The sequence below is a fragment of the Apodemus sylvaticus genome, chromosome 1 (genome assembly GCF_947179515.1).
Source record: "Apodemus sylvaticus chromosome 1, mApoSyl1.1, whole genome shotgun sequence".
Taxonomy (NCBI): Eukaryota; Metazoa; Chordata; class Mammalia; order Rodentia; family Muridae; genus Apodemus; species Apodemus sylvaticus.
Window position 1 is genome coordinate 140,376,594 of NC_067472.1, and position 12,704 is coordinate 140,389,297.

Genomic DNA, 12,704 nt, shown 5'->3' on the forward strand with positions numbered 1-12,704 from the left:
ATGGGGGAGGGGGCAGTGGTGTGTTTTCATGTGAAAGTCCATGGGGAAACCTCACACTCACAGAGGCACCCAGTTTCCAAAGGGCTCTTACATGCACAGCTTGTGTGAAATGTGTAACAAGTCCTCAGAGTCAATAAGGCACAGTGCACTGACCGTTTGTCCAGCGAGGGAACAGAGATTCAAAGGTTAATTAGTAATGAAGTAAAAACTCAAACGCAGACCTTGAGATTTCCCGAGGAGCCCTGATGGCTCGCCTCCCTGATAATTTATCTTTAAGCTTTTTACTTTGTGGGTATTAAGTATTTGCCTACAGCCATGCCTGTGGGCCTGGTGTATACCTGATGTCCACAGAGGCCAGAAGAGGGCGTGAGAGCCCCTGGGACTTGGGTGACGGATAGTTACGAGGTGCCATCATGCAAGGTGCTAGGAGTCAAATCCAGGCTTTCTTCAGCAGCAGCGGTTAGTCTCAACAGCTGAGCCAGCTCTCCAGATCTCCCTGCTAATTAATATCGAACCAACCACTCACTTCGAATGTCAGACAAGTGTTCCTGGCAGCCCTAGTTCAGAGTATGCTGACCTTGCAAACTATTCATAGAAACACTGGTCACAAAAGACCACAGCGAAAGGCAACTCCAGGTCCACTGGCAGAGGAATGCATGTACAGATGTGCTGGACACACAACATGGAATGCTGTTCAGCTTTTAGCGGCAACCGACGGGAACAGAACTCAAAGCCACTGCACTGAGGGCAATAAGCCAGTCATAAAAGAAAAAGGAATTTTCTACTCCCATTTTCACGCACTACCTACAATAGGCAGGTTCAGCAGACTACACGAAACACGTTTTCAGAGACTTGGCAGCCACAAGGTTTCTGTTCAGATGGAAATGGATGATGGCAATAGATCATGTCACCCTGACACATACAATTTATAGTTAAAGTAATAAATGTTATGTGTATCTTACCATAGTAAATGAACTTTTTAAATTTACTTTTATTATATGTAAGTACACTCTAGCTGTGTTCAGACATACCAGAAAAGGGCATCAGATCTCATTACAGATGGTTGTGAGCTACCATATGGTTGCTAGGATTTGAACTCAGGACCTTCAGAAAAACAGTGTTCTTTACTGCCGAGCCATGTCTCCAGCCCATAAATGAATTTTTTAGAATGCTGAATATCACCAGGCATGGCCTTTAATCCCAGTGCTCAGGAGGCAGAGGCAGGCGGGTCTCTGAGATCAAGGACAGCTTGGTCTACAGAATAAGTTCCAGGACAGCCAGTGCTTCTTACACAAAGAAACATTGTTGCAGGCAGGAGAGGCCAGGAGGAGTGAATATCTTGCCTCTACCTTAAAGTTTAGTTTTAAATGGAAATCATAATATTAATCATAATTTTAAATGGAAATCATAATTATTTCAGATAGTTTCATTGTGGTTACCATGTAGCCACGAACAGTTGTGCGACCTTGAGCACTCCTGAGCCAACTGTGCTGTCACCACTACTATCCACCCCACTCTTTCAGCCTCTCAGACCAAATGAGCACTCTCCACATTCCAGATTCTAACGTTTCTCCAGCCATTACACACCTCAGCTCCAGAGTTGGTTAAGGTGCATCATCTGAGTGGAAGCAAGCGGCCTTTTCCTTTTGCAACTGATTCGTTTCATTAAGCACACTGTCTTCAGAGTTCATCCCTGTTGTAGCTGTACGTCTTCTTTCCCAGCTGAACAGTAGTCCTTTGTTGAGAGCATTTTGTCACAGAGGGTACTTCTTGCCCCCCACCTTTTCCGTATGAAACATGCTGCTTGGAGATACAAATACTGTTTGAGCTCCTGTGTGCAGTCCTTCAGTCTGTACGTCCAGAAGAGGAATGGACCATATGGTAATTTCGTTTAATTATTTTCAGAACTTCCAGACCAAGTTTTTTCCTCCCTTTCTTCTACTGGACGACAGCGCCTGCCCTCTCCACATCAAACTATAATATTTCACACTCCTATCAACAAGACTCAAGGATTCCAATTTCTCCTCATCCTCAGCGATACTTGCATTGTCTGTTTTGTAGATGTTTTACGGTAGCGACCCAGGGACTGGGGGGGGGGGGGGGGGGGCTATCAGCCTGGCCTGTGGTTTCCACTTGTGCTTTTTCTGATGGTTGGTGATATCAAGCTTCTTTTCCCATGCTCACTAGGACATCTTCTTTGGGAAATGTCCTCTCAGGTCTTTTGCCAGTATATTCTTGGTATTTGACGTCAACTTTGAGAATTTTGCAAGAACTGGAAAGAGAGAAATGGCTGTGTGGAAGGAGTGCTTAGGGCCCCATCCAGAAGCACTGTGGTAAGGAAGGAACAGAGGCGTTTCCAAAAGTTCAACCAAGCACAGAGACGGCTTAGACTAGAGATGGCAGTGAAGGTGACAGGACAGATGACAGCACGTGAGCCAGCTTTTGGCAAGCTGACGTGCTTTTAATCCCTCCTTCCCAAAAGGCCAATGAAATCTACCTGGAAGCATACAGGTGTGGTGGCCTCATGAACTAATCCAGGAAGCAGCCTAAGTCTATTATGATTCTAGCGTTACCAGAAAGTCAAGGAACACAGCACTAGAAGAATATGAGGTACATTCCTCTAAAACATTAAACATCTCACTAAGGTAGTACACGCAGTGTAAGTTAAAAGGTGTAAGACGCCTCCGGAAGGATGGCTTTCACGTAGTGCATGGAAAGCTGGGGAAATCCAAGCTTGACCTTCTCAGCATTCAGCCACATGTGTGTTTGGGCCAAAGATGAGGGCACCAGCCTCAGTGTCATTTGAACCTGACCTGTAACACTCTTCAAGCTCCTGGGTATGGTGGTGCACATCTTTAATCCTGTCACTCAGGAAGCAAAGGTAAAGTGAGCTCTATGAATCTGAGGCCTTACTGATATATGTGACAAGCTCTAGGCCAGTCAGGGTTACATAATGACAACCCTGCTTTAAAACCAAAATAAATAAACAAAAAGTCGAAGTGAAAAAAGACTGAGCCTAGAGTGTCTTAGTCAAGGTTTCTATTCCTGCACAAACATCATGACCAAGAAGCAAGTTGGGGAGGAAAGGGTTTATTGAGCTTACACTTCCACGTTGCAGTTCATCACTAAAGGAAGTCAGGACTGGAACTCAAGCAGGTCAGGAAGCAGGAGCTGATGCAGAGGCCATGGAGGGATGTTTCTTACTGGCTTGCTTCCCCTGGCTTGCTCAGCCTGCTCTCTTATAGAACCCAAGAGCACCAGCCCAAAGGTGGAACCACCCACAAGGGGCCCTCCCCACTTGATCACTAATTGAGAAAATGCCCCACAGCTGGATTTCATGGAGGCACTTCCCCAACTGAAGCCTTTTTCTCTGTGATAACTCCAGCTTGTGTCAAGTTGACACAGAAAACCAGCCAGTACACTAGAGTGAGACAAATGTCACTGGACAGGCAGCAAAGACTATGGTACACAGAGACCACACTCTACAGGAGAGACCTGTGTTAAACATGCTCCAGAAACACTTCAGTTAAGAATAAAAGGGGCGGGGGTTGGAAAGATGGCTCAGCGGTTAAGAGCACTGACTGCCCTCCCGAAGGTCCTGAGTTCAAATCCCAGCAACCACATGGTGGCTCACAACCAACCATAATGAGATCTGACATCCTCTTCTGGGGTGTCTGAAGACAGCTACAGTGTACTTACATATAACAATAAATAAATCTTGGAAAAAGAAAAGGGAAAAAGGGGCGAAGACCTTTCACGTTGCCCACTAAGAATTGAGGAGGAAAGGGAAGTAGAATTTCTTAAGTGGACCGTCTTAGCTGAGACAGTGACCCGGAACACAGCACAGAGAGACACAGCTGGTAAACTTGGAAAGCGAGTAAGGAGAAATCGAGCACAGAGTGGTAAGGTACGGGATGCTGTGGCAGTCTAATTAAAGTTCCAGAAGGAGAAGAATGAGGAACAATCCAAACATGAAGAAACCATAGATGAATAATGAAGACACCTACTCTTAGGTTCCATAATCTTACCCAATCTCCCACCTAGACACACTTGTCACACACACACACACACACACACACACCTGAAAGCATTCGGAAAGAAAGGACAGATCTTTCCACTTGGCTGCTAATAAGTGGACAGCTGCCTTCTTCGCAAAACTATGGAAGGCAGGAGACAATGGAATGTCATTTTTAATGAGCTAAAGGAAAATAACATTCATCCTCCTCCTAGCAAAAACAACTTCCAAGACATCAGATGAAATAAAGAAATATTAGAAACATATCATTCGGGAGTTTGCTGTGAGCAGACCTCCCACCTAATTATCACTTATGCACATTAATATATAGGAAATTGACCTCTGGAAGAAAAGGCTCATCAGGAAGTGATGGGTACCGGAAAACGATAATAAAATTGGATAGAAACTAAGCTGATGTTAACCACACAACATAAAACATTTTAATTTTCAGGAGCAAGGAAAAGTTCAATAAAACTTAAAGGGCAGTGTAATGTAAGTGTGTTTGGTATTTTTCTCCTGGCTGGGACAAACTACCTGACTAAAGAAGCTTCAGGAAGATTTACTTTTGCTCGTAGCCTGAGGACAAAGTTCTCCTCGGATGAGGAAGGAATGGCGACAGGAACAGCTCTGCAGCAGGAGAGACAGGGCTGGTCACACCCAACGCAGCAAAGGGAAAGAGACGGGTGCTTACAATCACCTCACTTTCTCAGTCCTCTCAGCCCCCAGGCTGTAGGACGGTACCACCCACATTCAGGGCAAGTCTTCCCTCTTCAACCAAGTCTGCTGGAAACACCCTTGCAGACATGCTCAGAGATGTGTATCCTAGGTGATTCTAAATCTAGTCAAGTTGACAATGAACCATCACAGCATGTGAGCTAGGGAGGAAACAATAGGAGAGGGAGCATTTGAAGGCCCTAACTCATTCCAGGAGAAGTTAAAATTTGACTTATCGCAGAACAATTAAGTATGAATATTAAAATTTCTAAGTTAGCACTTAAAAAGGAGAGAAACATGGTTATTAGATTTCAAAATAGGAAAGAATGGAAACAGGGCAAGGGTGGAGGGGATGCCATTTAAGATAAAAGAGGGGAAAAGATTTAAAAAGATGATCTGCCTATTATTGTGTTTAATTATGATTAAAAGCAGATGGATATGTATGAACAAATAACTGGATTTTTATTGAGTAGATTTTTGTTTAAGTTATATTTTTTTCACCAAATATTTTTTAATGTTTTTATCTGGTGTTCATGCATTGTAGGGGAACAAAACATGAATAAAAGCAATGTCTTCGCTTCTGTCTAGCTGCTTTCTTTAGACAGGGTCCCAGCCTGTCTCCAAGCTTGCTATGGAGTTGATTAGCTGCTGGATCACGGAGCCTGACCCAGGGATTTGTGCCCGCTGTGCCAGCCACATCCTGCTCACCCCACCACCTAGCTCCTTTGTCTGTCCAAATGTGAGCAGCACACATGTATTACACAAATCACTTGTAGGAAAATACAAAGGTCAAGTGAACAACAAACCATTATAACACATGCTCTGAACCTAACACGGTTGTACCCTCTATACGCACCAAAAAGAATCCACCATGGAGCAGAATAACAGAGCACGCATGTGCAGTCGGCTGCCCTGCGTGAGCCGCTTTCTGTGACGTTGAAGACTCTACAACGCTAACTTCTCAATTATTTACCACTTGAACGAAATATTCAGATTAGAGTTTGTTTCAGCAAAGGCAGTGTCTTAGTCAGGGTTTCTATTCCTGCACAAACATCATGACCAAGAAGTAAGTTGGGGAGGAAAGGGTTTATTCTGCTTACACTTCCACGCTGCTGTTCATCACTAAAGGAAGTCAGGACTGGAACTCAAGCAGGTCAGGAAGCAGGAGCTGATGCAGAGGCCATGGAGGGATGTTTCTTACTGGCTTGCTTCCCCTGGCTTGCTCAGCTTGCTCTCTTACAGAACTCTACCAGCCCAGGGATGGCACCACCCACAAGGGGCCCTCCCCCATTTGATCAACTGAGAAAATGCCCCACAGCTGGATCTCATGGAGGCATTTCCTCACCTGAAGCGCCTTTCTCTGTGATAACTCCAGCTCATGTCAAGTTGACACACAAAACCAGCCAGTACAGCAGTGAAGAAATAAAGGAAGCTTTCTCTCTGTTATTGGAATTTTCAAGTCGTGGTTACAGACTTGGTTTCCAAGAACAACACATTTATCTTAATTTCAGCAAGTCAAGCTGTCTAGGTGGAGACATGGCTTCCCTCCCTGGCAACACACACATAGCAGAAAGAGCTCAGGCCCACATTGCTCATTCTGGATTTTCAACGCCTAGTGGCTGTCCTGTCTTGAAGGCTCAAACACTTTTGGAAGTTTTGGCTGTCCTGAGAACCGATAGGCACCAGTAAAATCTGTTTTCTCTTAAAAGTAGGGCCATAGCTTTGGGGTACTGAACTAGTAGGTATAATGGTCTTAAAGTGAGAGGGTTCTAAAGACCAGAGAAAGGAACAGGAAGAATAGCAGGGACGGAAATGGCCTTTTGGGTCCCTTATCCAAGCTAGCTGATGACTCACTCTGGAAAGGTAAGCCTATAACCCAGGAGGAGACATGTAAAGTCAAGTGGCAGTCTAATATTTTCTTTCTTTTCTTTTTTGTGGTGGTGGTGATGGGGCGGGGGTAGGGGGGTGAGGAGGGCAGGGGACAAAGTCTCACTATACAGCCCGGGCTGACCTTGACCTTATAATTGTTGTGTGTCAGCCTACAGGGTACTGGGATTACAGGTGTGCATAGGCATTTCAGAATCACAGCTGTTTCGCCCTGATTAACTGTACTCTGAGACCCAGACCTTCAGAGGCTACCAGCAAGCCCTGAACTGCAATTGCACCCTTAAAAGACAGACTGCCCTCTGGCCAAGTGCCTCAACTTTAGCCACAAACCCTTTTTCCTGTACCGCGAAGCACATTCATTTTCTATGGTCCTTCAATGCAGAACTTTTCAGGGCTGTGCAACAAATAGCCTTAGCAGAGTCTGGAAACAGTGAAGACCGGTTAGCTTTCTGCCCCAGCGCTCAGTCTGATTCCTGGCCACTTGGCCATACACCTCATCCAACTAGTCTACAACAAGACACTTAGATGGAGACTGGAAGCCCAGCCCAGCCCAGCATCATGAAATGTCAGTCCTAGCTTAGTGCAGCAATCTAGTGCTTTCAGAGCAAGGTCTGGCTATAGTATAGATACCACAGTGCACCAAGAATCACAAAAAGGAGAATACACAGAAACTCAGCTAGTGGGAGAACTGACCCTTCTAGGGGTCAAGCTACCCAGAGCCCTGGCCAGGACACTCTGCCCAAAGCATGCAAGCCTGTCACACCTGATTGCAAAGCTTCCCTCCTAGCAATCCTTCCTAGATACAGAGCCATCGAGGGCTTCTGCCAACATCTAAAACTGCTGCCTCACTCCAAGGGACATCCAGGCACTAAGCAGAAGGAGCCACAAGGGTTCTGCTTTCAGAGACAAGAGTCTGCTTGAGGAGGAAGCCAAGGGCAATCTTCACAGTCACGTACACATTTAGGCACCGCCCTCCACTTTCACCCCCTCCCTTTCATTCCTCACTGGAAACCCCAGTGGGCTCTCCAGGAGAGCTGTGAGCCAAGTCCCTCTCCCTCCAGTCCTCACTGAGGTCCTGTCTCCCGGATACTGAGATCCCAAACCCACAAACCCACATCTCCCTCCAAAGACACTCAGTCACCATGGGCTACAAGAGATCCAAACTAATGGTGGTGTGACTTAAGTTTATATTAGCATGAGGTCATCTCTGAAACACCTTTAAGAGCTGATTACCAGCTACATGGAGTCTCAGTCTCTCTCTCTCTCTCTCTCTCTCTCTCTCTCTCTCTCTCTCTCTCTCTCTTTCCCCCCTTTCTTTCTTGAACTGGAGAATTTCCAACTTTCTGAGGAAACCCACATTCCCAGCCCTCCAGAAACCTAAGTTTCAATGCCAATGTTGCCACTCCGTAGCCAAGTCACCCTAGTTCATCTCTGGGCCTCGGTTTCCTCTTCCTCACCAATAAACTGTCTGTCTGATGTAAAGGTCAATTACAGTAATGCCTGGGAAGGGCTCAGGTGACATAAAGCATTCTAAACGTGAACACACACACACACACAAATACACACAGGCCGGGCCAGTATGATGGCTCAGCGGGTAAAGTCACCAGACCTGTTGACCTGAGTCTGACAAGCTGGTAGACCTTCACCTAATGGTTAGTATTCTCCCTTTTCTTGCCGCTGCAAATGCCCTTCCAACTATAGCTGTGTCTCGTCCCTTTAGAGTCCTGTGCTGTCCCCTCCCTACCCTCAGCCCCACTTCAGGGCTCTGCCCATAGCAATACTTCTTGGTATTGCTCCTCGGTGTCGGAAGAGGGCTCAAAACAAACAAAAACATATGAAATATGGCCTCTGGCATGCTCAATCCTTTGAAAAAGACTTTGGAAGGCCTCCAGACAAGCCCTCTGCCCCAACTTCTCCTCTCCTGTTCCTTGACCTCTTGACTCCTTCCATAGAAAGCTGTGCAAAGGACACAAGTTTCTGAATTATCCCCACCTGCTCGCTAGCTCTGTTATGGGCCAGTCCTCTCTGCTTTATGAGAAGCACAAAAGATCAGGAAATCCAACTTTTCAAAAGGCAAAACAAATGGCTTTCTCCATGCTCACTCTTAATACGACGCTGGGCCCAGCCGTGAGTTCCCACATATACAGGGCCTCAAACTAATCCTTGTGAGGCAGCTCAGCCCTTAGTTCATAGCTAAGGGAAGAAGGTCAAGGTTTAAAAAAAAAAAAAAAAAAAAAAAAGGGTGGTAACAAGACCTGGCTGTGTCTGGCTTTCTCTTTCCTTTCCACTCTGTTCTAAGCTGAAATGACAGCAACAGATGGGCCGGCGGAACCTAAGAAGGTTTTTGGCATCAGGGAAACTAAAAACATGTAGAGAGGGAGGGAGGGGACGGATATTGAGGAGGGGGGGCACGTCAGGATGTAAATTATTGTGGATACCCCCAAATCTCCTTTGGACGGTACTACCCCCAAACCAAACCTCCTGGGGCCACTCCAGCGGCCAACACAGAGCACAGCTGCAGGAGGAATGTCCTTCCTCGGTTTGCAGCCCTGAAGCTAAGTAGAGGCTGGCATGTCGCCTTACCTGAAAGCGTAATTTCTCCTTTCATGCTTCTCGACTAAAAAGAAAGGGATTCCCCCAGTAGACGAGATTTGCTCAAGCTGTTTCTGGAAACAGCTATCAAAGCTCAGGCAGCAGTTCAACTATGCAAGCCTCCAACCCGTTAGGATCTCCTCACACATGTGGAAATGTTAAGTGGGAGACTGCTGTGTGTCATCTGAACCATCAGCGGCCATCGAAACCACAGCAAAAGTCGAAGCAAACACAGGAAAATCCATAAAGTGTCTCAGGCCAACGATACTTTTCCAGAAGATGAAATTACTATTCTTTCCCCCTCCACCCCCATCAAACGGGCCTGGGAGGGGATGCTCTCTGAAAGAAGGATGGGGAAGGGTCTGCTCACTCTAGCGGGGAGGGAGACCCACTAGTAGAGATGGGAATGTAAGGAGAGTCTGCTGTGCTTAATAAACCCTTGGGGGCCTCTCCTGTTTTGTAGATGAGGAAGATCAAAAAAGCAAGACTTTCCCCCCCTTTTATTCTAGTTTTCCAGCGTGCAAACTGGAAACAGCACTCACTATGCAAGCTTTTAACACTAACTTTCTAGAGAAAAAAAAAAAAAGCACAAGACTAAAACAAAAGAGAAATAGCTCCCTTTCCAAAATTAAAGACAAGCCTTTTCTTAATCTCTAGATCAACTAAATCCTTACTAATCCATATAATTAGCTAGTGGCTACTCTGTCTCCTTATCTCACCCACCTGAAAATAGAAGAAAAACAACTCAATTGTAACGTTTAAAGTGGGTCATCAGAGCAAGAGGCTACCTGCAGGCCTCCAAATGCTGCGCCCCTGCCTTGATTTACTTGACTGTAGAAAAGGTGGGCTGTGGACAGTGTGACTGCCCCTGCGACACAACCAGCCAGCCACCTGGGACCAGGATGCATAGCCAACGGCCTGAAATGGCATCCCCTGAGGCCACGGAGGCTGCCAGCTCAAGAAAGTGTCTTCAAATCCAGTCTCCCCTGAAACTGGGCGGGAAGAGGCATGTGGGTTGTGTGCCTGGAGCCAGCAAAGAGGCTGGCCCAGAGCGTGAACTCCAGTGACACTTCTCCCCTCAGCCCAGGTTCTTCCTGGGTCCTCCTTGCTGGAAAGTAGGAATATGAGTTGCTGTGCGGACTTCTCCCCACCGTTGAGGTTCCCATTTCCCAGACAACCACTGGGAATCCAGCACCTCGGAGTTCCTTCCCCAGCCTGGCCAGCAAGCCCAGGTCCAAGGTCCCCAAGGCTGGTGTTGCGGGTTGGGGGGGAGGGGTGAGACACAGAATGGGGCCCCGGGCGAGAGTATCAGCTCTGGAGGTTCCTCCTTCAGCTCCGGTTGGCCTGAGACTTACATGAATCCAAGCAAGAGAGAGAGAGAGAGGCCGTCAGCCCCGCACTGCACCCAGGCTGCGGTGGTGACAGATGTGCTGCACTCTGCCTGCTACCATTCACGTCCTTCGCCCTTGAATGGCTACGTGGGGACCGCAGCACCCTTACCTGTGGCTCCGCGGGCGACCTCAACCTCCATGCTCCTGCTCAGCCTGTACGAAATCTGCCACCCAGTCAGCCTCTACCTCCCCACCCCCATCTCCCAGAGCCACCACCTTTCTACCTTGGGTTCCCCAGGGGCTGCCCCGCCCTGCCACCTCCCCGGAGGCTTTCCGCTCCTCACTCTACTGCCTACTGCTGTGGGCGCTTATCTCTGCCCTCCACCACCACCACCACCACCACCACCCCCCCATACACACACACACACACACACACACACACACACACACCTCCTCAGGACCACCTTCCAATAGTTTCTTTACTAAACCTTGACTCCGCAATCTAATCCACAAAAAAGAACGTCTTTTGAGCCAAAAGTGAGTTTGTCGCTGTTCTTGAACTACCCTAAACACAGGCAAGCACCCTCCTCCCCAGTACCCCAAGACTGTACTGGACAGATTTTTCACCACGCTCCCTTCTATGTGCAAAAACCATTTGCCTTAACCCTTTTCAAAAACTTTGGCTGAAAAGTAGCAAAAATGTAATAAGCACACATCTAACACAGGGCATCCAGGAATCTTTTCTGCCCGTTTCCGAGTCTTCCCAACAGTCTCCAGGAAACTGTAATGTACCTACGATTTACTAAAAAGTTAAGCGGCGCTCATTTGACAGAGCAATATTCAAAGTCAACAATGTTTCTCAGGTACACACAGCTGTTTCAAAACGCTGCTTTGAAAGGGTGCAGAGGTTGAGTCATTTCAAATTTCACCTCTAAGGTCCCACCTACTGGGGAGGCTGAGGGAGGAAGAAGGTTTGAGTCCATTAGCTGGAGACCAATCCTGACAGCGCCGCCTTGGGGAAATGGTAACTGGAGACACAACCCAGTTCTGCGCAGTGTGTAGCAGGGGAGTCTTAGTCCACTCTGGTGAAGCCAGGATTTTTTTTTTTTACTTCAGCGCCAAAAAGAATTTCAGAGTAAGTCGGTGTGTCTAAGAGTCGAAGTTTATTAGATTTTAAACATAGATGTAAGTGGTAGAAAGATAGGTGTAGGGGGAAGGGGTGGAAATGAGACACATCTAGGTGGATGTGGGCTTCCCGAGACAGCTCCCTAACGTGTCTTTACAGTACTGACGTATTTGTGTCTTAAGTAACTGATAGGTTATTTCTCTGCCGCTGGTGAAATGAGCCAACTTAAACCAAATTAGATTATATTAAAGACAGGTTTATTGGGAAGTTGCTATCTGATGGGCAAGTTCCCTGGCCCCAAGGATTAAGGACAGGGAAGTCGCCAGGGGAAAAGGAGGGGGGCAGGGGTGGGGGGAGGGGCCTGCGCAGAGACAGAAGAGGAGGGATTTGAGAGGCCAAAATGTCTGGATTATATAGGAAAGATCCTCTGGGGGAAGGGCAGCCCAGACCCTGGAGTGGAAATTTCAAGGTTGGGGGCAGGGTATACCTGGTAGGGACTGAGGGATGCTGGGAGAACCTGGAGGTCGGGATGCTTTGATATGTAAAATATGTACCTCAATCCCTTGTCCCTTTGTCTGAAGCCAAACAGTAGCCATAAATGTCTTTACAATGTAGCCATCATATGTATTTTATGTATGTGTGTGTTGTGTGCCTTTGATAATAATGGGTTTTACTCAAACTATTAGCATGTAGGTCAAAAGTTTATCAATTCTAAGCTTGCTTCTGATTTTTTTTTTTTTTTTTTTTGATTTGGTTTTTTTTCCGAGACAGGGTTTCTCTGTGTAGCCCTGGCTGTCCTGGAACTCACTCTGTACACCAGGCTGACCTCGAACTCAGAAATCCGCCTGCCTCTACCTCCCAGAGTGCTGGGATTACAGGCGTGTGCCACCACCACCTGGCTGCTTCTGATGTTTTTAGTATTGCTCTGTTTTAAATTTGAACAAACAAATGATGGAGGGGCTCTAGACAGCCTGGGGAAAGCAAACCTGGCTCTGGCAGGCCTGCCCTTCTCCCCATTCCCTCTGCCTTGTTAAAAACC

General features: G+C 47.0%; 1 protein-coding gene across 3 annotated transcripts in view; it reads right to left on the reverse strand.

Annotated features, from left to right (window-relative positions):
• The window catches only part of LOC127667660 (protein FAM169B-like), a 78,912-nt gene extending 68,128 nt beyond the window's left edge, over positions 1-10,784 (reverse strand). For all 3 annotated transcript variants that reach the window (XM_052160831.1, XM_052160841.1, XM_052160823.1), the window contains exon 1: positions 10,709-10,784. In XM_052160831.1, the coding sequence (XP_052016791.1) occupies positions 10,709-10,739 (31 nt within the window). In that variant the 5' untranslated portion in view covers positions 10,740-10,784. The remainder of the gene's footprint in view (positions 1-10,708) is intronic.
• Between the last annotated feature and the right edge of the window lie 1,920 nt (positions 10,785-12,704).